General features: G+C 38.7%; 2 protein-coding genes across 2 annotated transcripts in view; one reads left to right on the plus strand and one right to left on the minus strand.

The window, feature by feature from the left end:
* LOC141343331 (uncharacterized) overlaps window positions 1-5450 on the minus strand; it is a 34951-nt gene extending 29501 nt beyond the window's left edge. Inside the window, exons 1-2 of the mRNA XM_073847963.1 lie at window positions 5366-5450; window positions 946-1199 (exon numbers count right to left, since the gene is read on the minus strand). Coding sequence (XP_073704064.1) covers window positions 946-1003 — 58 coding nt within the window. The 5' untranslated portion in view covers window positions 1004-1199; window positions 5366-5450. The remainder of the gene's footprint in view (window positions 1-945; window positions 1200-5365) is intronic.
* Window positions 5451-16947: 11497 nt separating this feature from the next.
* On the plus strand, window positions 16948-24495 carry LOC141328631 (uncharacterized). The gene is made up of 2 exons (XM_073835403.1): window positions 16948-18339; window positions 23249-24495. Exons 1-2 carry the CDS (start codon window positions 17082-17084, stop codon window positions 24214-24216), a joined length of 2226 nt encoding a protein of 741 aa, XP_073691504.1. The 5' UTR covers window positions 16948-17081; the 3' UTR covers window positions 24217-24495.
* Window positions 24496-26068: the final 1573 nt, after the last annotated feature.

Consider the following 26068-nt stretch of genomic DNA (forward strand, 5'->3'; position numbering starts at 1 on the left):
ATTATTTTTAAAAAATATATATCCATTTTATATAGGCTATTTTTTTCTGTGGACTTTAAACTTTTGAATTGTTGAGAAATTATGAAAATATACATATTATATATAATATACAAAAATGCAATACATTTTTGGCAATCAGGATCTGGCAGCAACAGCGCGTTTTTCCGCTTGGGCGAGCGCTTCGCGGACAGCTTACCCCACGAATGTAATCACGCGCACGCCAGCAAAACAGAATGCGCATTCATTCTGAGGAGTCAAGGAAGATGCGGAGAATCTGCTTGCCCAGAAGATTCAAATAAGGGATTCATTTATAAGCATGTTTATATTATTTAACACGTGAACGCATTCTCTCTGACAGCCTGGATATGCAGAGCATTAGCAGCTTACTGTATATGGACGGAACGCCACTGATGCACAGATCTATTTCAATATATCAGATGTTTTGTCCTGCTCTGAAAACATAACTGACTGTATGTACAGTTTCGTTTGAAAATATTTCAAAATGCAAGTGCATTCGAGCTTTAGGACGAACAAACACAAAGCGCACGTGAGTCTGTCAGTGCAACAGTTTCTTGCGTTCCAGACGGCAGAAATGAACGCATATCTAAAGTAAAACACGGCGGATGGAAGCACACTGTCAAGCAACGCACACGTGTCTCACAGTGCAGATTATGTGCGCTGTAGCCAGCCGCGTCTCTAGCGCGCACACGTGCCACATGCAGAAAAAAAAAAAAAACTCAGAATCGATTCTGAAATATTAGGAATCGATTCAGAATCGTTGAAGAGAGAATCGCGATGCATCGATTTTTTCTCCCACCCCTAGTCATAATATGATGCTTTATTTATTGCAGAGCTCTAAAGATGTTTCCTATTAAAGCAAATTTAAATCTGCTTGAAGGTTGATAACCATCAGCACTATTAATAAAGAAAGAAACAAACACCAACCTGTTTGTTCTTCAGTATCTTCAGTGTGTTTGATTCTGCAGGGTCCTGGATCTCTCATCTTCTCTCTGTCCTCTTAAACTCAGTCTTGGCAGATTTCAGCTCTTCCTGATGATTTGATGCTCGTCTGCTCTTGGAAACAGATGTGAATATTCCAGCATTTATTGGTGAATCACTGTGGGCGGAGCTTCACTGATGATGTAATTAGTGTGGGAGGAGCTTCATTAAAGGTGAATTGCAGCATGGGAGGAGCTAATCTGACAAAATAAAAGATATATGACTTACTGCGATCATAATATTTATGTATTTATTTTCAAATATAAGTAATGGCAAGAAAAATTGTTAAAAACAATCACAGAAATACATCTACAAATTTGTAGCAAACAAATAACCTCAGTATGTTGACACCAGATCTCCTGTAAATTGCCATTTAAAACTAATTTCATTGAAGACATCAGCATAATAAATGAGGTGAAAACAGGAGCCATCTGCATGAAATGAGTCTCTTCAGCTGCCCTGTTAATATTAATGAGCTGAGGCTATCAACACTCATTCAACAAGCCATTCAGGATCATCAGCAGATCAACTTTATTCTAAGTTTCCGGCTGAACAGATGCACTTTACTCTCCAGGAACTGAAGTTTATAAAATAATTATTTCTAAAAAACACCAGAAGAGCTGCATAAACACAAACGTACAAACAATCATTAGACATCTGACCAGAAATTGTGTAAAAATGCCCATTACAAACATATAAACTAATGTACACACATTTGCAATCAAACTGGCCTACACAATTAATAGTATGACAATCACATTTTCAGTATACAGGCTAAAAGTAATAACCTTGCTTTAATGCTCTATAGTAAGCCTGAATAATATGAATTATTTTAACACTTGACAAACTTCATTTAAAGTGCTACCTGAATGACTACAAACTCCTTTTAGAGTGCAATATGAAATGAAAATAACTATGAATGGACGATCTCAATTTAGAGAGAAAAAACATAACATAAAATGACCAAAAAAGACCTGAATTACTGTAAACAATCTATCTGGTATGCAAACCAAGAGAAACAATGACACTAACGAGGTGATAATACATTGTGCTTAAGACAGTAACAACAAACCACACTCTCTGAATAATAACATTAACAAATTAAATGGTCATCATTGAAAATCTGCATAATATGATAATGACTTACTAAACGTTCTGGAGATCGCTAAATAAACACTTTAAAGAATCTCAAAGTTTACCACACAGAATGAAACTTAAACAGTACCTTTGTGCCCTTCATCAGCCAGGATTTAAGAGGTAGAGAAAACCTTTAACTATTTCACAACGCGCACCGAAAAGTTCATGTTTCTTCTCCATTCGTGTTAATCAGACGCTTCACGTAGAAAGTTCGCCGATGTACACAAATAGCGCTATTCCATGACAACAGCGATCTCTATGGACGGAGGTAAAGATGTCAGTGACTGGCGATTTAATGGTCCTTTACTGAACTTAATATGCACACAAGACAATAACATAGAGGCAGATTGCTGCAGATGGACTGCTGGCTTTCTTATCCGCTATCGGACATAAGCGTTCGGGAAAACAACCGACGGCCGCCAAACTTTCGTCAGGAAAACCCCAAACTGGGCAGCCCTCATACAAAATCCCCCCCAACCAGGGACGGATTATGGGTTGTGTGGGCCCCTGGGCAAAACGTTCACGAGGGCCCCCCCCCCTCAAAAAAAAAAAAAAAAAAAAAAACGTATAATCTGCAATTGTTGCTTTGCAGCTTTCCCAAAGAAGACAATTACATCCTCGTAGCTAGGGGGCAGTCATATCATGTGCAGGGCCAGGAACAAATAAATTCAAGGACAGGACACCAACAGAATGAAATGGTAAAATAAGCGAAATCACAAATACTACCCACCCGTGTCATATTTAATAAACCAATAACTTAGATAAACAGCAGGTTTACACGTGGGTTGTCAGAATGTTGTGGAGAAATGCGCTCATGTAGTTGAGAGGTGGCCGGGTGTTAGCTTGCCAGGTGCAAGTTGACATGTATAAATCTGACGTTGCGGTCAAAACAATATGTGCTGTGAATTTGCCAACTAGAGCCACGGCGGGCAAATGATAAATGAAACCTATTGTCCTACCTTAAAACTTCGTAGCTACAGTTAATGTTGTCGTTAGCTGTGTGATCCTTTTGTCTTCTTGCCGGCTCATGGAAGTCTTTATCAGTTTAAATTTGCGATTGTAGATCTACTTTTATTACATTACTTTTCGTTCTTTTACTTTATGCCATATAGATTTAGGAGGGCAAGCATACTATAATACAGATTGAAAAAAAAAAAAAAAAAAAACGTTGCGCCACGACAAGAAAAACATATCCATGATTTCAACTTGGAAATGCCCACTAGAAACGTCTACCGCACGCCCATATAATTCTTATCTTTTTTTTCATTTAAATTGCTTAATTTTCTGTCAAATCCGTGTGCATTTGCTATTACTGACCAATTGGGCTGAAATTAATGATACCCTTGTTTAAAAGCATGGCTTTTCTTCCCTTAACAACCGTTGGCATGGGTAAACAAAATAAACTAAGCAATATGATCTAGTATGTATTTGGTACAATAAGTAAGGAATAATTGACGACGGGCCGTAGAATTCTTAGAAAATAATGCATACCCGAGGCTAGGCCTTAAACAGGGTTTGAAAATTAGTGAGATCCGAAGTAAGGTGTTAAGAATTGTGCTATAATAACACCCACAAATGCACTACATATAGCCTAAACTTCAAAATAGACAGACATGTAGATGATTGTGAAAGATTTTTTATTCAGTATAATGTTTTACATGGAAAGTTTGTTTTTTATAACGTGGATTAAAATTGCATTAAAACAATGTATTGTATGCAGAACTTCCTAGAGTAGAATAACACCCTAGAATCTTTGATCCGAATATTATCAACATTCCATAACCTGTGCGAAGCAGCCATAGATTGTGTATTGGCAGCAGCTGGTGGGCTGGGCTCTACACTGGCAGCCAGCATGTGTCACGTTCTTAAGGGGGAGGGAGGGAGATTTTGATACATTTGGAAAATAATTCACCATGAACCAGTTGTGAAACTTTGGGGACTTTTTATGCAGCTAAAGGGAGAAATAACATTTAATTTTACTGTTCCTACTCCAAGTCACCATTTTGTATAATATGGATAACATTTAGGTCTAATTATAGATATTTTGTGAAAGTAAAAAAAAAAAAAATGAAAATGTTAAACCACCTGTCACTAACCCTGTAATGAGTTATGACGTGGTTCAGTGAAAACCAGTTCTAATATATAGATTTACCAACGCCCCATGGTAACAGGCTAAATCAAACATTCCAATGAGCGAACAAAGTGAGTAAAGCAAATTCAACAACGAAGCTTCTTTAACGACCTTGGCGACGTGTTCGCTTTGGTCTCTCCTGGTGTGAACGTACAGTGAGAGCCATGTTGGGGCACGGTTAGTGATCACACTACATGTGTACCGTGTCCAGCTGAACCATGCCAGAATCCACCTGTGTACCATATCCCCGTACAGAACCGAGTGATCAGGGGTGTAGTGGTAAAATAAGAGGTGGGTGAACTACGAATTCTGTGATTACATTTTGTGCATAAACTATACTTTGATGTGCATTTAGATCAATTGAGAAGTGGGTAAACTCTAATTCTGAAATTTCAGAGGTGGGTAAACCATGTTTACTTGCATTTAGCCTCCACTACAGCCCTGGGAGTGATTAAACTGGTCAAACTCTTACACTGGTCTGGGGGCCACTCAGAGGGCAGGTTAACCGCCTCCATCCCACCATGCTACCGCTCCCTAGTCAGAGGGCCTTCTGTAAGGCCCCCTCCCCTCCCGCCAGAAACCAGGAGCCCCATGGTAGGGGCCCTTGTAATCAGATGGCCCTCTAAAGGTACACTACACCCTCCTCCCTAGGGCCTCCTAGTAGGGCCCTCATAATCAGAGGGCCCTCTAAAAGCCCCCAAAACCCCATCCTCCCTAGGACCCCCTTGTAGCCAGAAGCCAGGACCATAATAGGAGGGCCTAAGAGGGCCTTCTAAAAGTAGGCTACCATGCACCCATTTCCCTATAAAGTTTCTATAGCAGGGCTGGGGGCCCCCTGAAAGCACCGACCCCCCACAACCACCACAATTCAAGGGCCCTTGGCAGCCAAACGCCCTCCCTATAGGGTCAGGGCAGGGGCCCTTGTAAGCAGAGGTTTAAAGAATGTAGGCCCTCTAAAATAGACAAACGAAAATACATTGTTGATAAGCGTTGCAAATTGTTTTGGGCTAGGGGCCCCGCGGGCCCCCTGCACCCCAAGGGCCCCTGGGCAGCGGCCCCGCTGGCCCGGTCCGTAATCCGTCCCACCTCGGCTCATACCTTTATCGATTCCACTAGAAATACAGCACATGTGTTCGTCGATTTCCACTGAAGAGACTCATGGAGGGCGCTATCACTGTCGCCCCTCCCCTTGCTTAAAACTAAGAGCTTACACACGGTCCTCCTTCTTCTTTCTCGTTTTTATTGGCGCCTCGCTTCGAGCATTACCGCCATCTACTGTGATCAATGAATCAGAGACTTATACTTACCCTCATCCCAGACTATTCAGGACCCGGCCTTTCGATGCTGCTTCGTGTTCAGCTCCTTCATCTACAGCCCAGGTCCTTCCCAGAATAGGGACAAGGAATAATAATAATAATAACAATAATAGTAATAATAATAATAATGATAATAATAATAGTAGGCTACTCTTCTACCGATCTTAATAATAACCCCAATAATAATAATAATAATAATCTTTATATTCTATGAATTAACTGAGTCCTTTTTAGAAATAATACTAGATTATCACTTCCTACTGGATTTAAGAGTTCTTTTAATGTTAATTCCTGCACACCATTTTTCTGAAGTTCTTCAATTATTTTCCTTCTATCCTCAGTATATTTATTGCAATAAATGAGAACATGTTCTACTGTTTCTCTGACTCCACACCAGTCGCACAACCCTGTTGGATGTTTTCATATTATATTAAATGTTGCATTAAGTCCCGTATGTCCCAGCCTTAGTCTTGAAAGAATACAGTCTTCCTTTCTACTCCCTCTTGAATTTCTACTTCTGTTTACTGATGATTGTGAGTACAGATGCCTGCCCCTTTGTTCATTATCCCAATAGGATTGCCATTTCTTTGTTATTTTCTTTTTAATTATTGACTTAAGTTCGGATTTACTATACAAAATTTGCATATCTGAAAACAAAATAATCTGTAGAAATTACAGTAAATTACAGTATTACTGGCAGCTGGTTGCCAGTAACTTACTGTAGATTTAAATTTATGCTATTTACTGGCAAAAGTTTGTTCAAAGTTAATTGAACATTAAACATTAACAAGTCTTTATCTTTACAGAATAAAACTAAAATAACAGCCTCATGCAAAGCATTCTGGGAACCAAAATCTGAAGGGAAAAAAAAAAACAGAAAAAGGTTGATGAAGGTTTCTGGTTCCCAGAATGCTTTGCAGTAGGTTGTTAATGCATAGTTTTATTCTGTAAAGATACAGACTTGTTAATGTTTAATGTTCATTTAACTTTGAACAAACTGTTGCCAGTAAATAACATAAATTAAAAATCTACAGTAAGTTACTGGCAAACAGCTGCAGAAATACAGCAAATTTTTTACACTTCTTTTGCTGCTGCCTGTTTTGCTAACTGATCTGCTTCCTCATTTCCCGCCACTCCTGTATGTGCTGGAACCCACAAGAACTGAACTACCTTTTTTTCCCCTGATGTACCATGTTCAATATATAATATGAATTATTTTAACACTTGACAAACTTCATTTAAAGTGCTACCTGAATGACTACAAACTCCTTTTAGAGTGCAATATGAAATGAGATAACTATGAACTGACGATCTCAATTTAGAGAGAAAAACAAAACGCATAAAATGACCAAGAAAGACCTGAATTACTGTAAACAATCTATCTGGTATGCAAACCAAGAGAAACAATAACACTAACGAGGTGATAATACATTGTGCTTAAGACAGTAACAACAAACCACACTCTCTGAATAACAACATTAACAAATTAAATGGTCATCACTGATATTGAAAATATGCATATGATAATTTACTAAACGTTCTGGAGATCGCTAAATAAACACTTTAAAGAATTTCAAAGTTTACCACACATAATGAAACAAAGAGTACCTTGAGCCCTTCATCTGCCATTTTTTAGAGGTAGAGAAAAACCTTTACTTCACAACGCGCACCGAAAAGTTCATGTTTCTTCTCCATTCGTGTTAATCAGACGCTTCACGTAGAAAGTTCGCCGATGTACACAAATAGCGCTATTCCATGACAACAGCGATCTCTACGGACGGAGGTAAAGATGTCAGTGATGAGAGATTTAATGGTCATTTACGGCACTTAATATGCACACAGGACAATAACCAGAGGCAGATTGCTGCAGATGGACTGCTGGTTTTCTTATCCGCTATCGGACATGAGGAAGCGTTCGGGAAAACAACCGAAGGCCGCCAAACTTTCGTCAGGAAAACCCCAAACTACAATCTATCCCTCCCAATCACTTCGTGTACGTCGTAAGGAACATCCAGCGCATCTCCCAGCAAGAAGTTCAGCAGCCCTCATACAAAATCCTCCCAACAATAGACCTACCTACCTTGATCGATTCCACTAGAAATACAGCCAGGGCCGTGCACAGACCCCCCCCCCCACAGCCCCCCCCCCCCCCCAACCCCTCCACTACCAAAAAAAACAACACAATAATATTCTTATATATTTAAGTAGTATTAATATCTTTTATACAGATAATGTATAAGTATAGAGGGTATCCAGGGCTCGCAAAATCGCTAGCCCGCCGTCCCGGGGCTGTTGTGTTTTCCAGTCGGGCTACCAAAATGTTTCACCGGCCGCCCAATGGGCTATCTTAAAATAAAGAGCTTTTGCAGGTCCTTAATAACTCCTCAATTTAGTTGTATCAAATTTAAGGGTATAAGAAAGTTATCAATATGTTAAATAGGATAAGAAAAGTCTTAATTATAGCCTACTTTTAAGAGGTCTTACAGTTACAGACGAGAATCGCGATAGGGCTGGATTAAACCTCAAAAAGTCACAACGCGGCACGGATGTCTTTATACACTCTCAGAAAATAAAGTACATAATTGTACCTGTAGGGGTACAATGGCTTGTCACTGGGGCTGTACCCTCAAGGGTACAGCTTTTGTACCCTTGGCATAGGGTACATATTTGTACCCTTGTGATTTGTACCTTAAGAGACCAGTCTTGTACCTGTGGTGACAATTTTGTACCTTTATTTAACAGTACAAAAATGGACCCTTCAAAAAGGGTACAAAATTGTCTTTGACAGGGTACGCGAGAGAGTTTCGAGAGCAGCCGGCTTGGTCAGCCAGCGCAGCATTTCAGAAGGGACTGCGCGAGGCTGTGATGACGTCACAGCTTCTCATGATTGGCCACATTCACCACATGATGATGATCACACGTGTTTCGTGCATAACAAATCAATTTGCATGCCATTTCGTAAATAGTTTACGATCGTTTGACTGCAGTACATTTTATTCCCTTTAAATTCTTTATATTGCATTTGTGCATAAGTTTATTACTGTACTTTTTTTCATACAGACCACTAATAGTATTCAGCTGCATATTTAAGTAATATTTTTTATGGAATAACTAAAATGTCACAGACATTTAATGTAATGTGGTCAACCCTGATTGATGCTGAAATCTGTAGTTGCTGCTTCACTTGCATGTGCTGCATTTCTTCCAACAAAAAGGGTATTTCTATAGCTTCCAATTCATCTGTAATAAAGTAGGCAAACGCCACGTGATCTGCCATGTTTGAGGGAGCAACGAGATCTCCAACTTGTCCGACTTGAGGGCTCCGTTTTCAGCTCCTCCCCGACTGCTTTCGGCTAATCTCGCCGATTGGTCTGCGCAACGCAGCATGAGCTCGAACACACCTTTCGTTTTCGCACACAACCACGTGACTGCTTCATATTCTGATTTAAATAACGCGAACGCCTTGTGCAAGTATCAAGTGTTATTCACTTTTTATTAAGAATAAATCATAATACGAATATATATGTACATGTGTAGTTTTGTGCATATTCATTTTGTAGTTATCCTTGCTTCACAAGCACTTCTAATTAATACTAATATTAGTCAAAAGTATTCTTAATTTACTTTGAACATATATGCCTACATGAACCATGCTTATACTTGTATCATTTTATTAAAACGTTTATTTACAGATCAATTCGAGTAAAATGACTTTTTTTTTCTGATAAAAATTGATGGGTTTGATGAAACTGTCCAAAATCGCTTTACGATCTGGGACGCAAAAGCAACTTTTTCCACCATTGTCCACAAGATGTCATTAGTGTGCAACATGTTGAAAAGCTTCGAGTAACGAAACTTTTTAAGATAAAGGAGAGGGGAAAGCCTCGGTGCTTTGAAAAGCTTCATTTTCCCATCACTACCGATCATTCCCTCGTATCGTGCATGCTGCCTATCATTGATGTTAACTATACAGCTCCGCGCTATTGTCTGGGCAGAACTATTGTTCCTGCTACTAAAGGTTCACAAATAACCTGCCTGATTTATCTCAACTGCTCTGTGCACCCATAAATAAACATGAACTAGACAAAATGACTAGTAACGCACTATCTTCTCTAATACATTAGAAGCTGTTGCCCCAATCAAGCTAAAAAAGGTTAGAGAAAAACGTACTGCGCCATGTTACAACAGTAGGGTTGCCACCCGTCCCTTAAAATACGGAATCCTGACGGGTTTTGTCCCGTATTTTTTATATATATTTTTTAAAGCAGCATCTCGGTAAAGCCAGCCGCAGTTCAGAAAAACACGGTCAAGCCAGCCGGAATTGATTATAAGTGTGCGCGCATATTACAGTGATTACGGTAGTTTCAGAAACAACACAGAGAGAACGCGCTTGCAGAGCGCTTTTCATTTAGACGCCCAGGACTGAGAGATAATACTACAAAATGCTCGTGAATTTTTACTTATTTATTTGCATTTCTGCTTTAATATCCATTTTATTTATTGGTGTGTACTTGACGGTTCTTTTCTGAGAAATGGGACATTATTAGACTTTAGAGTCTAATAAGTAGAAAAAATTCAGGACGGCCCATATTATATGCAAAACTCATATGAAACCTTTTTACTGCAGCATTTTTGAGATATGGGACATTATTACATTTTAACGGGGTATATAGACCCCATTTCTAAAAAGTAGAAGAAAAAAAACAATGATCAGTTCTTATTCAGGACGTTCCATATTATATGCACAACTCATCCCCGATAGCACATATACATCTTGAAGACGTCTATTTGACGTCTGCATTTACATCTGGAATACATCTGCAAGACGTAGTTTGCTCATCTGCAATACGTTTATTGGACGTTTCCAAACAGATGTCAAATAAACGTCTATTGGATGTCTTTAAGATGTTTATGAATTAGAATGGATGTAAAACTGACATCTTACAGAGGTCTGCCAGACATTTGTACACAGCAGATGCTTTCCAGATCAAGAGATCTTTAACAGACATCTTGCAGACCTACGTGTGCTATCTGGGATATGAAACTTTTACTGCAGCATTTTTGAAGAGATGATGCCAAACCCCTCAGAGGACCGCAGATGATGCCAGCCTTGAAACAACATACAGCACTACATAATTTTCCTACAAGTTGATTACAGCACATAACCATTGCAATTACTTTAATTGGATGTAGTTTCATAACAAGCAAACTCAGTTCACCTTTTGAAAAGAAAGCAGTCATCAGCTGCTTCCCCTCATTCTGCCTCCTTTCTTTTTCCTTCCTGTCTTTCAAAGGGCCCTCTCCCTAGACGGGGCCCTGGGTCAGGTCCACTTTTCCCCCCACTACCATGCCCATGTCTATGCTTAATACATTACTTCTGTTTCAACAAAGAGTAGACATGCCTGTGTGTATATATGCCCTTTACATCTCAAAAGTACCTTCGCTCGCATACTGCTCTTTGCCTACACTCTTATAAAAAAAGGTGCGTCATGATGCCATAGAAGAGCTGTGAAGGACCTTTTAAAGTACCTTTATTTTTAAGAGTGTACTATATAGTAGGGAAGTATGCCATTTCAGTTGCACCCATTGTAAACTGTTGGAAGAATATTGTGAGGGAAAAAAGGTCAAAGTGGTCTAGTAGGAATCTCAGTCTGGTTCTTGTCTCCTAGGTGGGGGAAATCAATCTGAGAAAGTCTTCAGCTCATGATGTCCATCATACATTTACATGTGTTGATCATGCTGTGCACCTCTTTGACCATATTATTTGAGCATAATCTTGTTTACTTGACCCAAATTTGACAGTCTCCTTACTGAGTTGAATTATCAATGTGTTCTTTTGTTTCGTTGCTGAAAGCTGTTCAAGCAGTGAAAGAGTTGGTTGGTTAGGAACTATTTTTTTATATTTAATCTTTCTTCCTCATATAGGAGATGCATTTTGCACTTTGAAGTGACGCTTGAGTGGTCAAGAATATAACAATGTTCATCCTCTGATTCCTCATTTTCTTTCCTTAAATCCTTCCCTCGTATCCTAAGGGGGTGGAGCTAAGACGCGAGGAAAGGAAGCAAGGAAAGGAAACGAGGATGCAAAAATAAGAAATGAGAAGCAATTGGTGTGTCCATGCGCATGGGAGCGAGAGTTGTAAGGTGAGTGTGAGTCCTCTTTTTCTTCTCTTTCTTATCTATTAGTTGCTTTTTTGCTGTCATGCATGGGTTATTTTGCACAATTAGGTTTGAGGGCAGCAGGAATGTAAGGTCAGCTTCTCGTATGAACCGGGCTGGATTTTAACATGTGTTCAGTGCAGAAAGAAGACTTTTACTCCAGAAATGCCAATGTGTGTAATGTTCTTCCGTTCTTAAAAGATGAGTCGAATACGTTGTGGAGTTATTTAGACTTGGACAAATAGTTTCACAAATGAGGAAAATAAATCCGCTTTATTTAGAGGTGCAGCAAAGTCAATAGGAGAGCCACTTTTACCGCAAAGTATCAAAAGTTACATCCAGTCTGCTTATCAGTCTGTCAATATGCAATGTAATACAAATATTTTACATATATATTTGCTTCTACATTAGTCCATCATGTACCTAAGAGCATATTCGACCTTAAGAGCTAGAAAGATCGCAAAAACAGCTCAGCATGATGGGCGTAAGGTCAGAGCACGTTTTTTTTTTTTTTTTTTTTGACTATCCATCTTGTAATTGCACTGTTTTTTGGATTTTTTTTAAAATATAAATTACTTTGTAATAGAGCAACAACTGACCGTTGGTTATGTATTTATGTTCTCATTTAGCGAGACGGCTATGTGTGTAGGAAACGAAACCTCTGTGCCTTTCATTCATACGTAGAATATTGAATATTTAAACGATAGCCTATTTTTGCAGCTTAATATTCATCCAAACTTTGAAAAAATTCCGTGACATTCCGCATTATACGGTTAATTGACTGAATTCTGCATTTCCGTCTGTGTTTTCCACATCGCGAAAATCTTAACGCCCTTATAATGGGTTTTAGGGCGTTTCTTCAACTAGGTGCACTTTTAGCCTTGAGAATTTGAAGAAAAAATAAATTGTTTAAAAGTCACATAACAGTCTCATAAGTTTAAATAATTTGTCTAGTTTTAAGGTGTGAAAGAGGACAAACTTAGATTACTGGTTAATATTTTACATTTTATGTTCGACCTGCAATGAACAAATGTGCATCTCAATATACAGCTGTTATTTAAAAAATAGAATAACTTTGGTTTTTATATTAAGTAGAGCATGATTCATAAATTGTGGATATTTTTTTTTTAAATGTGTGATGACTCTTTAAATATTTTTTAAAAAATGTGTTTGTGGTGGAAATGACATGGTGGTGGTGGAAATGACAAGAAATTAAGATAAATGTAGGGAAGCTTCATCCCAATGCTGGAACATGACTGTTTCTGGATTGAAGCAGCCATGCAAATCTATTCTCACAATCCATATAAATTGTACTTTGTAACAAATGTCAGGGCAGTGTGGTGGAAATGACATTTCTGTAGTTTTTTTGTGAAAAAATGGAAGATAGCTTCACTGATTGGCTTTGAATTATTACTTAGCATTTCGTATATGTAAAATACTCTTATTTAACTTAAAATTTTTTAGCTTTTTAATAACATCATTGACGGTACAGCATGTGGTGGAAATGACGTAGAATAAATATATTAACTGATCAAGCAATTTTACTTTGATTCTTCTTCATTTGTTGTTGATTAAAATGTAAATTCCCTCCATGTCCAACATGTGCTCTGATGTCACTCAACAATTCAATAGAAAACATCAAAAAATCTGTCACACAAACTTTTTAAAGATAGATTACAGTGTTGTGGTGGAAATGACACCAATACTGTACGTGCGACAGCTATATTTTGTATCAAAAGTAATATTGATAGAGGTCTCATATTAAATAGTATAATGTATTTTAATTATTTTACTAGTGCTTAATTCAAGGACATTAATAGTTACCAGATAAGTCATATTTTTAAACTGTATTTTCATTGTTGAAGTTTAAAAGTCTGGGTGTGCGACAAGGAGAAAACACTGATTTTCACACCTATAAGAAGGTTGAAAAGTATGAAAAAATCATAATACAAAGGTAGTAAATTTGTTTTTAGGTTGGCTTGACAAAGAAAGAGGAATTTGTACAAAATTATATGTATTTTTAAAAATAAGTAGGCTACATAAAAGTACATAAAAGTGCCCATAGTCTAATAATCACCCTTCACTGTCTTTTGTCGCGTCCGTGTGAGTTTTTTTAATGGGTTGTTGGTCATATCATCGTATTATTTACTGCCATGCGAGCCGTAAGTTAAAGCTCGGCAAGTCGTTCCAACACCGTGTCTACACCGAACGCGACAGTTGTTGCACAGCTAAAGCCTGTCTACACCGGACGCGACAAAGCGACCGTTGCAAATCATTTAAACTTTGCGTGAGCACGTCATAAATAGAACGCTGCAGCAGATTACTGTCAGGGATTTGCCGCGTCGCCCGCATCCAGTGTAGACAGCACAATAGGTTCTAATGTCATTTGTCGCGACGCTCGCGTCTGGTGTAGACACGGTGTAATACTGCTATATAAGCCGGTAATTCTACTCTGAAATGTGCATCCGGGGTGGAATGCCTGGGTTTCCGCAGTACCCATGTCAGTTGGACACTAGGGGAGAGTGGGGACAGTTGCAACGTGTGGCAGTTGCAACATTGCTTATTTCTTCAAGCAGGAATAAGATACAGTGATAACATTCATACTGCACATGCTTTATTGGCCCCTCATACTTCCTGGAAGAAATCAGTCACATGTGATCATTCCTTCTACCCAAAATCATTTTTTCGGTAAAAAAAGTATTTTTTTTTTTAAAGATTAGATTTTTGGTCATAGTGTCTAAGTTGTTTGTGTGACGAATTGTAAAAACATAACATTTTAATCTGTGCGTTCTTAGTTTCTAATAGGCATAGCTAGCATGTGCCAATGATATGTTGTCAAGCTAATATACCAATTTTTATCATGGCTCTCCCTGTAAGGACAGTTGCAACACACTGTTGCAACTTGCAACCATCCCAACATGCTGTCCCTTACCACACTATTGATTTAAAAGCTTGCCATAACATTACATAATTGTAATTTTATAATGATTATACTAATGAACCCCTTTAATAGTTAGTTATCTCTCCTCTTTTTTAAGTGAATAGGTAAAAAATCTACTTGTTACCTAACAATGTTTTTATTTACTGTTCTTTGTTTTTTTACAGCCAATTTACCTTAGTGAAGACCGTGACTGTGAACAAATAAAATAAAGAAATTGCAAAATTATATTTAACAATGATTTCATTACATTTGATTGAATGTTGCAACTGTCCCCTATGGTCGCTCTCTTGATGCAACAAAGTTTGTATTTGATGATCCTCACAACCTTCATGTAGATGATCAAACATATTTAATAACTCTCCCTATAGAAACATAAGATTTGTGCCAGTAATGTTTTAAAGGGGTCATCCAATGCCCATTTTCCACAAGTAAATATGATGCTTTAGGGTCCAAATGAAAAGTTTGTAATATACTTTGATTAAAAATTCTCTATGGCAGTGTAAAAAAACACTCATTTTACCTGGTAAAAAATGCCTCTGTTCTCAGCAAGCGATATCAGTACCTGGCCCTTTAAATGAAACGGACCTCTGCTCACCCCGCGCTTCAGTTCTGTGGGGCGTAAAGCACATGAGGTCAGTGTTGCCAGACGTACGATAATTATCGTATTTGTACCATAATTTTGACCTCTGTACGATGTACGATCAATAATACCACAATGTACGATAATTTCAGAATTTTGTGACACCATGGTCGTTGTAATTATAGAGCTTCTATTCTCAAAGATCTAGCTGTGTGGATCCTACGTCTACCTTCATGATTGTGAGGAGACGTGAACGTGGCGTTACGTTTTCATCCAATCTTACGTCTTCTCAACCAATATCATCGTGGAGAATGGCTCTCTCCCTCACGAGCACAAGTTGACGTTCCTGTCGCACTTAGGTCAGTTGTTTCAAAACTGAGGTTGTTAGTTTAACAATAAAGTATAGAAAATGAGTGCTGAAAAGGATAAATCGCTGTAACATCTAGATTAATAGCTGTATTTTGAACGTTTGACTCGGGTAATATAATTAGTTTAGCATTGCAATAAAGTATAGAAAATGAGTGCTGAAAAGGATAAATAGCTGTAACATCTAGATAAATATCTTTATTTTGAACGTTTGACTCAAATACGATAATTTTCTCCCAAATACGATAATTTTGAGCTTCTGGTACGATACTTGGACATTTCCAATCTGGCAACACTGCATGAGGTGTTGAATAGACAACAGTTGTGGGTATAATTGTATAGTTTGGGGGGAAATGGCTTTGAAGACACTGTACAACCCTATCCATTGAAATTTTAATTAAAAAACCGGAGTTGGAACCTAAACAAGATGACACCCGCAAAGAAGTTCGGCAATTACGGCTTATACTGGACCTGTCTGAATGGTTAGTAAACGCGATGTGTTTACTGTGGAGACTAACGCGATCTGTTTACCGTGTTTACTGTGTTAAAGAGACGAACGCGTTGTGTTTACTGAGGTAACGTTATAGCTGATTGAACAAGAGCAAAAAAGTGATCGGTTAACATATCTTACCCCGTCCTTATATCATATTGAAATACAACATAAGCCTAAATGTGAGTGTTATAGTCTTTACTCGTGTGCAGCTGCGGGCTGTTAACACGTTTGCTGGTATTGCATTAAGGTTACATCTTAATCATTAACAGACACCGTTTTAAACCATCTAGCGTTACAAAGCTAAGCTTTATACTGACCCTCCTTTATAAAGCAGTATGGTGAGAAATGATTCACGTAAACATGAACCCATTTAGATAGATCAGCTGTCACATTCCCTCAGTGCTGTCAGTATTCACTCGTGTTACGCCACAAAAACAGGCATCTGAGAACGGCTCGATATGAGAAGGGGCAAATTATTTTACTAAATCAAATGAAAACTACTGGGCAGATTTTTTTAATTCTAGGGTGGTTGTGTACACACACTCCTAACACACATTTCAGTTCAAACAGCTTGTAAAAGTGCATGTGGCACCGTATGACCCCTTTAAAAGGAATCATTTAAAGCTCAGTGTACCTCATTCATGAAAAGTTACATTGATGTATAATTTATAAAATTGCATCAAAGTGATCAACATTTTATGTAGTTTTCTACAGTAACTTTTCGCTGTTATATCAGGGTTCTTCTCTATGTCCCTTAACTTTTTTTTTTTTTTTACAAATTACTGACAAATGGACTGTTTTTACTTTTGTTTCAGAGTTGATTGAGATAATCAGGACAAAGAAATTCTGAGGACAAAAATCACATCAGAAGTGGAGATTTAAAGAAAAAAGGGTCCCAAAAAATATTTCACCTGCACTCAATGTGGACAGAGTTTTACACGTAAACCAGAGCATTTAAAATGCCTCCGAAAATACATACTGGTGTGAAAGACACATGCTTTGAGTGTGGGAAGACTTTTAGTTCAGCAGCCGGTTTAAAAAAGCATGAGAGGATTCACACTGGAGAGAGACCGTACAAGTGTTCACACTGTGACATGAGATTCATCCAGTCAGGAGGCCTGAAAAGACATGAGAGGATCCACACTGGAGAGAAACCGTTTGCATGTGATCAGTGCGGCAAAAGATTTTCAAGAGATACAGTCCTGAAACAGCACGTGGTAGTTCATACAAAGGAGAAGCCACATTCATGTAATGTGTGTGGAAATAGGTTTTCACATCGACAAAGTCTGAAAGAACATGAGAAAATACACACTGGTGTCAGAGAGTACATGTGCTTTGAGTGTGAGAAGACTTTTATTTCAGCAAAGTGTTTAAAACTGCACCAGAGGATCCACACTGGAGAAAAACCCTACAAGTGTTCACACTGTGACAAGAGATTCATCCAGTCAGGAAGCCTGAAAACACATGAGATGATTCACACTGGAGAGAAACCGTACACGTGTGATCAGTGCGGGAAGAGTTTCACAATAAAAGCAAGCCTTACAGACCATATGTGGGTTCATACTGGAGAGAAACCGTACACTTGTGATCAGTGCGGAAAGAATTTCTCATGCTCAACGACGCTTAATCGTCACATGGGCCTCCACGCTGGAGAGAAATACGCATGTGATCAATGTGACAAAACATTTGTGAGAGCTTCATACCTGAAGAAGCACCTGATAGTTCATACAACGGAAAAGCCACATTCATGTCCTTTGTGTGGAAAGTGTTTTGCACGTCCAGCACATTTAAAAGAGCATCAGAAAGTTCACACTGGTGTGAGAGAGTACATGTGCTTTGAGTGTGAAAAGACTTTTACTACAGCGAGGCATTTAAAACTGCACCAGAGGATCCACACTGGAGAGAAACCGTACAAGTGTTCACACTGTGACAAGAGATTCAGCAATTCAGGACTTCTGAAAACACATGAGAGGATTCACACTGGAGAGAAACCGTACAAGTGTTCACACTGTGACAAGAGATTCAGTCAGTTAGGAAATCAGAAAAAACATGAGAGGGTCCACACTGGAGAGAAACCATTCTCTTGTGATCAATGTGGGAAGAGATTTACAAAATCATTACACCTTAAAGAACACATGAACATCCACATTGGAGAGAAACCTTATAAGTGTTCACACTGTGACAAGAGATTCAAAGATTCAGGAAATCTGAAACTACATGAGAAGATACACACTGGTGAGAAACTATCAATGCACTGAATGTGGGAAGAGTTTTAAACATTCAACTTCTCTACAAAGCCATACAAAAAACAATCACAGCGAGTAGATCATCTTCAGATCCAGAACTTTCAGGTCTGATGCCGTGTTTTCACCAAATAAGACACAATAATGCATCAAGCAGTGAAATATCATCTGGATAAATCTGTCATTACAAGCAACATGACCAAGAACCGTTATCTATCACAGTGAATAAAATTCATCTTCAAAAGCAGCAAATTCATCTGTGAGATTCAGATTTAAAAAAGAAAAAGAAAAAGAAAAACCCTGTCCTGTGCCCATCCCTACTTGTAAGTCAGTAGGAGAGATTCAGCTCATTATTTTTCGCATTTACTTAACTTTCTGTATTTGCTAATCAAAATCACATTTTTTATTAATATATTGATATCTTTACTTTTTATATTTTATCAACAACTTTTATTGTCTGCTGGTTATATTTGAATTACAAATATCTTCTCTTCCTCCTCCCTTTTTCCTCTCTTCCTGCTGTTTAATGCATCTCACACTTGTTTCTGTCTGTTTAATATGTAGTTGGTTAGAATAACAGGAAGAGCTCATTGTACACCCAGATCTATTTCGGACATTTCATTGTACAGCCAATATTGTTTTTGTTCCATATGACGCACATAGATATTTTGGTTAGATGCATAACATCCGTTAATATTCCTATATATACACTCTTGTATTAAACCAATAAAGTTGAAGTAGGAAATACAGAACTTCTGTCTGTGTCTTGCTGTCTGTGTCTTCTGTGAGGGGAAAAAGGTCAAAAGGGTCTAGAAGGAATCTCAGGTTCTTGTCTCCTAGGTGGGGGAAGTCTCTTAACTCTCATTTACAAACCCGATTCCAAAAAAGTTGGGACACTGTACAAATTGTGAATAAAAACATAATGCAATGATGTGGAAGTTTCAAATTTCAATATTTTATTCAGAATAGAATATAGGTAACATATCAAATGTTGAAAGTGAGACATTTTGAAATGTTATGCCAAATATTGGCTCATTTTGGCTTTCATGAGAGCTACACATTCCAAAACAGTTGGGACAGGTAGCAATAAGAGGCCGGAAAAGTTAAATGTATATATAAGGAACAGCTGGAGGACCAATTTGCAACTTATTAGGTCAATTGGCAACATGATTGGGTATAAAAAGAGCCTCTCAGAGTGGCAGTGTCTCTCAGAAATCAAGATGGGCAGAGGATCACCAATTCCCCCAATGCTGCGGCAAAAAATAGTGGAGCAATATCAGAAAGGAGTTTCTCAGAGAAAAATTGCAAAGAGTTTGAAGTTATTATCATCTACAGTGCATAATATCATCCAAAGATTCAGAGAATCTGGAACAATCTCTGTGCGTCAGGGTCAAGGCCGGAAGACCATACTGGATGCCCGTGATCTTCGGGCCCTTAGACGGCACTGCATCACATACAGGAATGCTACTGTAATGTAAAATCACAACATGGGCTCAGGAATACTTCCAGAAAACATTGTCGGTGAACACAATCTGCTGTGCCATTCGTCGTTGCCGGCTAAAACTCTATAGGTCAAAAAAGAAGCCATATCTAAACATGATCCAGAAGCACAGGCATTTTCTCTGGGCCAAGGCTCATTTAAAATGGCCTGTGGCAAAGTGGAAAACTGTTCTGTGGTCAGACGAATCAAAATTTGAAGTTCTTTTTGGAAAACTGGGACGCCATGTCATCCGGACTAAAGAGGACAAGGACAACCCAAGTTGTTATCAGTGCTCTGTTCAGAAGCCTGCATCTCTGATGGTATGGGGTTGCATGAGTGCGTGTGGCATGGGCAGCTTACACATCTGGAAAGGCACCATCAATGCTGAAAGGTATATCCAAGTTCTAGAACAACATATGCTCCCATCCAGACGTCGTCTCTTTCAGGGAAGACCTTGCATTTTCCAACATGACAATGCCAGACCACATACTGCATCAATTACAACATCATGGCTGCGTAGAAGAAGGATCCGGGTACTGAAATGGCCAGCCTGCAGTCCAGATCTTTCACCCATGGAAAACATCTGGCGCATCATAAAGAGGAAGTTGCGACAAAGAAGACCTAAGACAGTTGAGTAACTAGAAGCCTGTATTAGACAAGAATGGGACAACATTCCTATTCCTAAACTTGAGCAGCTTGTCTCCTCAGTCCCCAGACATTTGCAGACTGTTATAAAAAGAAGAGGGGATTCCACACAGTGGTAAACATGGCCTTGTCCCAACTTTTTTGAGATGTGTTGATGCCATGAAATTTAAAATCAACTTATTTTTCCCTTAAATGATACATTTTCTCAGTTTAAACATTTGATATGTCATCTATGTTGTATTCTGAATAAAATATTGAAATTTGAAACTTCAAATTTCAAATTTTCAGATTATAAAAAGGCAAGAAAGAAATGGTTCTTTGTGGAACCAAAAATGGTTCTTTTATGGCATCGCTTGAAGAACCTTTTAAAGCACCTTTATTTTTAAGAGTGTAGTCTGAGGATTTCTGAACATTTGGCCACCTGCTTAATCCTACAGATGAGGGCAAATTTTCTTGAAATGGAATTGTTTTTTTGGATTGTTGAGATGTGAATGAAGTTTTTGAGAAATAGCGGATTAAAGAACAGAATGTAGAAAATCTTCCTTGTTTTCCATCTTCATCACACTCCAGTACAGCAGGTGGTGGTATGCACCTTTACAGTTGGTCTGCAACCCACCAATAAATTCACAGAAGAAGAAGAGGAGTGAGAATTAAAAATGTGGTAAGAGGAGCAAAAAAGCAACATTGGAGGAAATTTTGCAGTACAATAGGAAGAAACACATCAATAGAACAAGTGTGGAGCATGATCAAAAAGATGAATGGCCTATGGAAAGTGACTGAGTACCCTGTTTTGTGTGAAGGTGATACTATAGCAGTAGACAACAGAGATAAGGCAGAAATGTTTTGCAAAGCATTTATTAAGGTAAATAGTACAGAGAATTTGACAGAAGAGTTTAGGAGATCAAGGGAAGACATATTAAATATCTCAAGAGGTTAATGATAATCTATTGGATGTACCATTTGGAATGACTGAACTGAAAAGAGCACTGAGGAGAATGAAAGAATCTGCTCCCGGTCAGAATGATATAAGTGTATTTCTTAGAAAAAGAGAAGAAATTTTCACCATCTCAAAGTGGGTTTAGGTTAGGTAGAGGAAATATGGATCCAGTTATGTGTCTAGAAGCAGATGTAAAGAAGGCTTTATCAAACAAGGAATCAGTAGTAGCAGTGTTCTTTGACATAGAAAAAGCGTACGACATGCTATGGAGAGAAGGCCTGATGGTGAAATTGGAGAAAATGGGGATTGGAGGGAGAATGTTTAACTGGATTAATGATTTTCTGAAGCAAAGAACAAGAAGAGTAAGAATAGGACAATCTGTTTCATCCCAAGGTGTAGTAGAAAATGGCACGCCCCAGGGAAGTGTAATTAGCCCAGTACTTTTTATATTAATGATAAATGACATCTTCAGTAATGTAGATAGGAGTATCGGAAGATCACTGTTTGCAGATGATGGTGCTTTGTGGTTTAGAGGAAGGAATATTAAGTATAATATGGAGAAAATGCAGAAGGCTGTGAATGAAGTAGTTAATTGGTCATATAGGTGGGGATTCAAGTTCTCAGTGGAGAAATCACAAACAATCATATTCTCTAATAAAAAAAGTAGATAACGACCTGAAATTAAAAATATACAATAAAGAGTTAGCAAGAGTATCCATAGTTCGATTCTTAGGAATGTGGCTGGATTCCAAATTATCATGGAAAGAGCATATAGACACGATAGTAAATAAAAGTAAGAGAGTTCTAAATATAATGAAATGTATGGCAGGTCAGGAATGGGTAGCTGACAGAAGGGCATTAAAAACTGTCTACAAAGCAATGATTAGATCTGTATTAGATTATGGAAGCATGGCATATGGGTTAGCTGCTAAATGTCATTTAGTAAAACTGGATAGAATTCAAACGCAGGCATTGAGAATCTGTTGTGGTGCATACATAACAACACCAATTGCATCTCTGCAGGTAGAAGCAAATGAAATGCCACTCGATATCAGAAGCCAACAGCTGATGGCAGTGTATTGGTCGAACCTTAAGAGTCAGGATGCAATGCATCCAACAAAAAAGGTAATAGAGATCTGTTGGGAGCAAGGGCTGATGACGAGGTATAAGAGTTTTGGTTCGAATGTCACAGGAATAATAAGTGAGATGGGTTTGTATGAATATAATTGCTTAGCAATACATCCACAGATCCCTTTGTGGATTATTCCATGTCCAAAAGTAGATTTAACTTTATTGGAGATGAGGGAAAAAGATGGAGATAATGCAATGGAGGTAATTAGAGCAAGAGGGTATATAAATATTAAGTATGGAAATAATATTCTTATATTTACTGATGCTTCCAGAAGTGAAGGACGAGTAGGAGTAGCAGTATATATCCCAAAGATTCAGATAAAGAAAAAGGTGAGAATTACTGACCAGTTGGCAGTATATACTGGTGATATGATGGCTATTCTGCTAGCAGTACAGTTGATCAAAGAAATTGAAATACAAGAGGCGGTTATTTGTTCTGACTTAAGTTCAGCATTAGTGAGTGTCAGCAATCATCATTAAAAAACAAGACGGAAACAGAAATTCTTCAAAATCTTTTTTTTTTTTCTGCAGCAAAGGAGAATAAAAATACATTTGCATGTGATCAATGCGGAAAAAGATTTTCAAGAGATACAGTCCTGAAACAGCACATGGTAGTTCATACAAAGGAGAAGCCACATTCATGTAATGTGTGCGGAAATAGGTTTTCGCATCGACAAAGTCTGAAAGAACATGAGAAAATACACACTGGTGTGAGAGACTACATGTGCTTTGAGTGTGAGAAGACTTTTATTTCAGCAAAGTGTTTAAAACTGCACCAGAGGATCCACACTGGAGAAAAACCCTACAAGTGTTCACACTGTGACAAGAGATTCAGACAGTTAGCACAGATGAAAACACACGAGATGATCCACACTGGAAATAAACCGTTCACGTGTGATCAGTGCGGGAAGAGTTTCACACTAAAAGCAAGCCTTACAGGCCATATGCGGGTTCATACTGGACAGAAACCGTACACTTGTGATCAGTGCGGAAATAATTTCTCATGCTCAATGACCCTTAAGCATCACATGGGCCTCCACACTGGAGAGAAATACGCATGTGATCAATGTGACAAAACATTTGTGAGAGCTTCATACCTGAAGAAGCACCTGATAGTTCATACAACGGAAAAGCCACATTCATGTCCTTTGTGTGGAAAGTGTTTTGCACGTCCAGCACATTTAAAAGAGCATCAGAAAGTTCATACTGGTGTGAGAGAGTACATGTGCTTTGAGTGTGAAAAGACTTTTACTACAGCGAGCAGTTTAAAGCTGCACCAGAGGATTCACACTGGAGAGAAACCTTATAAGTGTTCACACTGTGACAAGAGATTCAGCAATTTAGGATTTCTGAAAACACATGAGAGGATTCACACTGGAGAGAAACCGTACACATGTGAACAGTGCGGCAAGAGTTTTGCAATAAAATGGTGCCTTACGGAACATATGAGGGTTCATACTGGAGAGAAACCGTTCTCTTGCGATCAATGTGGGAAGAGATTTACAAAATCATTACACCTTAAAGATCACATGAACATCCACACTGGAGAGAAACCTTATCAGTGTTCACACTGTGACAAGAGATTCAGACACTCAGCAAATCGAAACACACATGAGAGGATCCACACTGAAGAAAACCGTACATGTGCTACACTGTGAAAAGAGATTCATCGATTCAGGAAATCTGAAAACACATGAGAAGATACACACTGGTGAGAAACTATCAATGCACTGAATGTGGGAAGAGTTTCAAACATTCAGCTTCTCTACAAAGTCATACAAAAAAAAAAAACAATCACAGCGAGTAGGGGCTCGTTCTTCGTACGTCGCTAACTCAGTTAGCTGGATTTGATTGTTGACCATTTGGCATGATCTTGGATTGTTTGGTTCTTTGAAGCTCATCCTGGACTTGTTGTCATAGCAACAGGTGCGCAAGCTTAAACCTGCTCGGGAGCAGGCTTATTTCATGTAAACAGGATTAGATGGCGGCTTTATAACCGGAGGAGATAGGGAAGTCTGTCGCAGCCATGTCTTGTCCATTTTTACGACAGCAACCTGTTGCGGAAGGTGCAAGAATAATTCGCAGAGCTTTTCGAATTAATCGCGTATTGCGGGATAGACAGGATCCTTTGGCGCAGCGTGAAAGTGTAATTGTTGAGAGATATCGTTTTTCTCGTGAGGGTGTTATTTACATCATTAATTTGTTGGAACCCCACATTAAGTGTTCAACACGGAGGAGTCGGGCTTTGACAACTGCACAGACTGTGTGCATTGCCCTGAGATTCTTTGCGAGTGGCACTTTCCTTTACACTATTGGAGATGCAGAGAACTTAGTGAAAAGTGCTGTCTGTCGTGCCATTCGCAAAGTTTACCTGGCACTCAAGCAGTTTTTAAGGGTTTTTGTGGTATTTCCAAGCCACTTAAGACCCCAGGTGGTAAAGCAGAATTTTTTTGCTATTGCAGGTACATTTATAATTGTTAATGACATGCAATCATGACCATGCCAAAAAGTATGACTAACAGTATGTGTCCTTCAGGCTTCCCTAACGTGATTGGTGCCATAGATTGCACACACATCCCCATCAAGGCCCCACCAGGCCCCAATGAAGGGGATTTTGTGAACAGAAAGGGGGTTCACAGTATAAATGTGCAGGTATGTTACTATTACAATTTATAATATTCCAGATTAGTAATATATTACATTAAAAAAAAAGAAGAAATGGATCAAAAAGTATGCAGTTGACTGACTAAAATCTCTTAGATGGTGTGTGACGCTATGTTCCATATAACAAATGTGGAAGCAAAATGGCCAGGATCAGTGCATGACTCAAGAATTTTCAGAGAGTCACATTTATGCACATTATTTGAACGTGGTAAGGGAACATATAAATGTCAAGCTCACAGTATTACACACACTTATGTTGAGCCTAACAAAACTGCATTTTTCCATTATACAGGGTATTTTGACGGGATCCTGCTTGGAGACAGGGGCTATGCCTGCAGGCAGCATTTCATGACGCCCTTCCCTGACCCAAACCCTGGACCACAAACCCGTTACAATGCAGCTCTAGCCAGGACAAGGGCACGCATTGAAATGACCTTTGGGCAACTAAAGGAAAGATTTCAGTGTCTGAAGGGTCTGAGGGTTGCACCTGACAGGGCCTGTGACATAATTGTTGCATGTGCCATCCTCCACAATATTGCCACCATCAGAAAGGAGAGGACCCCTGTGGTGGAGGTGCAGCCTGATGATGACCTCCAGCCAGTGCACTTGGACCAACCTAGTGGCAGAGCTGCATGGAACAGAATTGTGGAGCACCATTTTTGAATGTGTAAAATAAAAGACAAGACAAATATACTTAGTTCCTGGAGTTTTATTTAAACAATTGTTTTTATAAAGAAAAGCCAGCAAGTCATCTTTTGCCTGCAATAAGAGATAGTTATGTAAAGTCAGCAATACTACTATGTGTCAAATGGTGTATTAGCACTTACTCTGAAGGTCTTTTTGAAG

The sequence above is a fragment of the Garra rufa genome, chromosome 1 (genome assembly GCF_049309525.1).
Source record: "Garra rufa chromosome 1, GarRuf1.0, whole genome shotgun sequence".
NCBI lineage: Eukaryota > Metazoa > Chordata > Actinopteri > Cypriniformes > Cyprinidae > Garra > Garra rufa.

What these genes read in the sequence shown, in the direction of transcription:
- LOC141328631 (XM_073835403.1), top strand. Translation starts at nt 17,082, where the DNA reads ATGCCTCCGAAAATACATACTGGTGTGAAAGACACATGCTTTGAGTGT. An exon ending in TTCAGGAAATCTGAAACTAC is followed by an intron (nt 18,340 to 23,248) that starts ATGAGAAGATAC and finishes GTCTGAAAGAAC; the next exon opens with ATGAGAAAATACACACTGGT.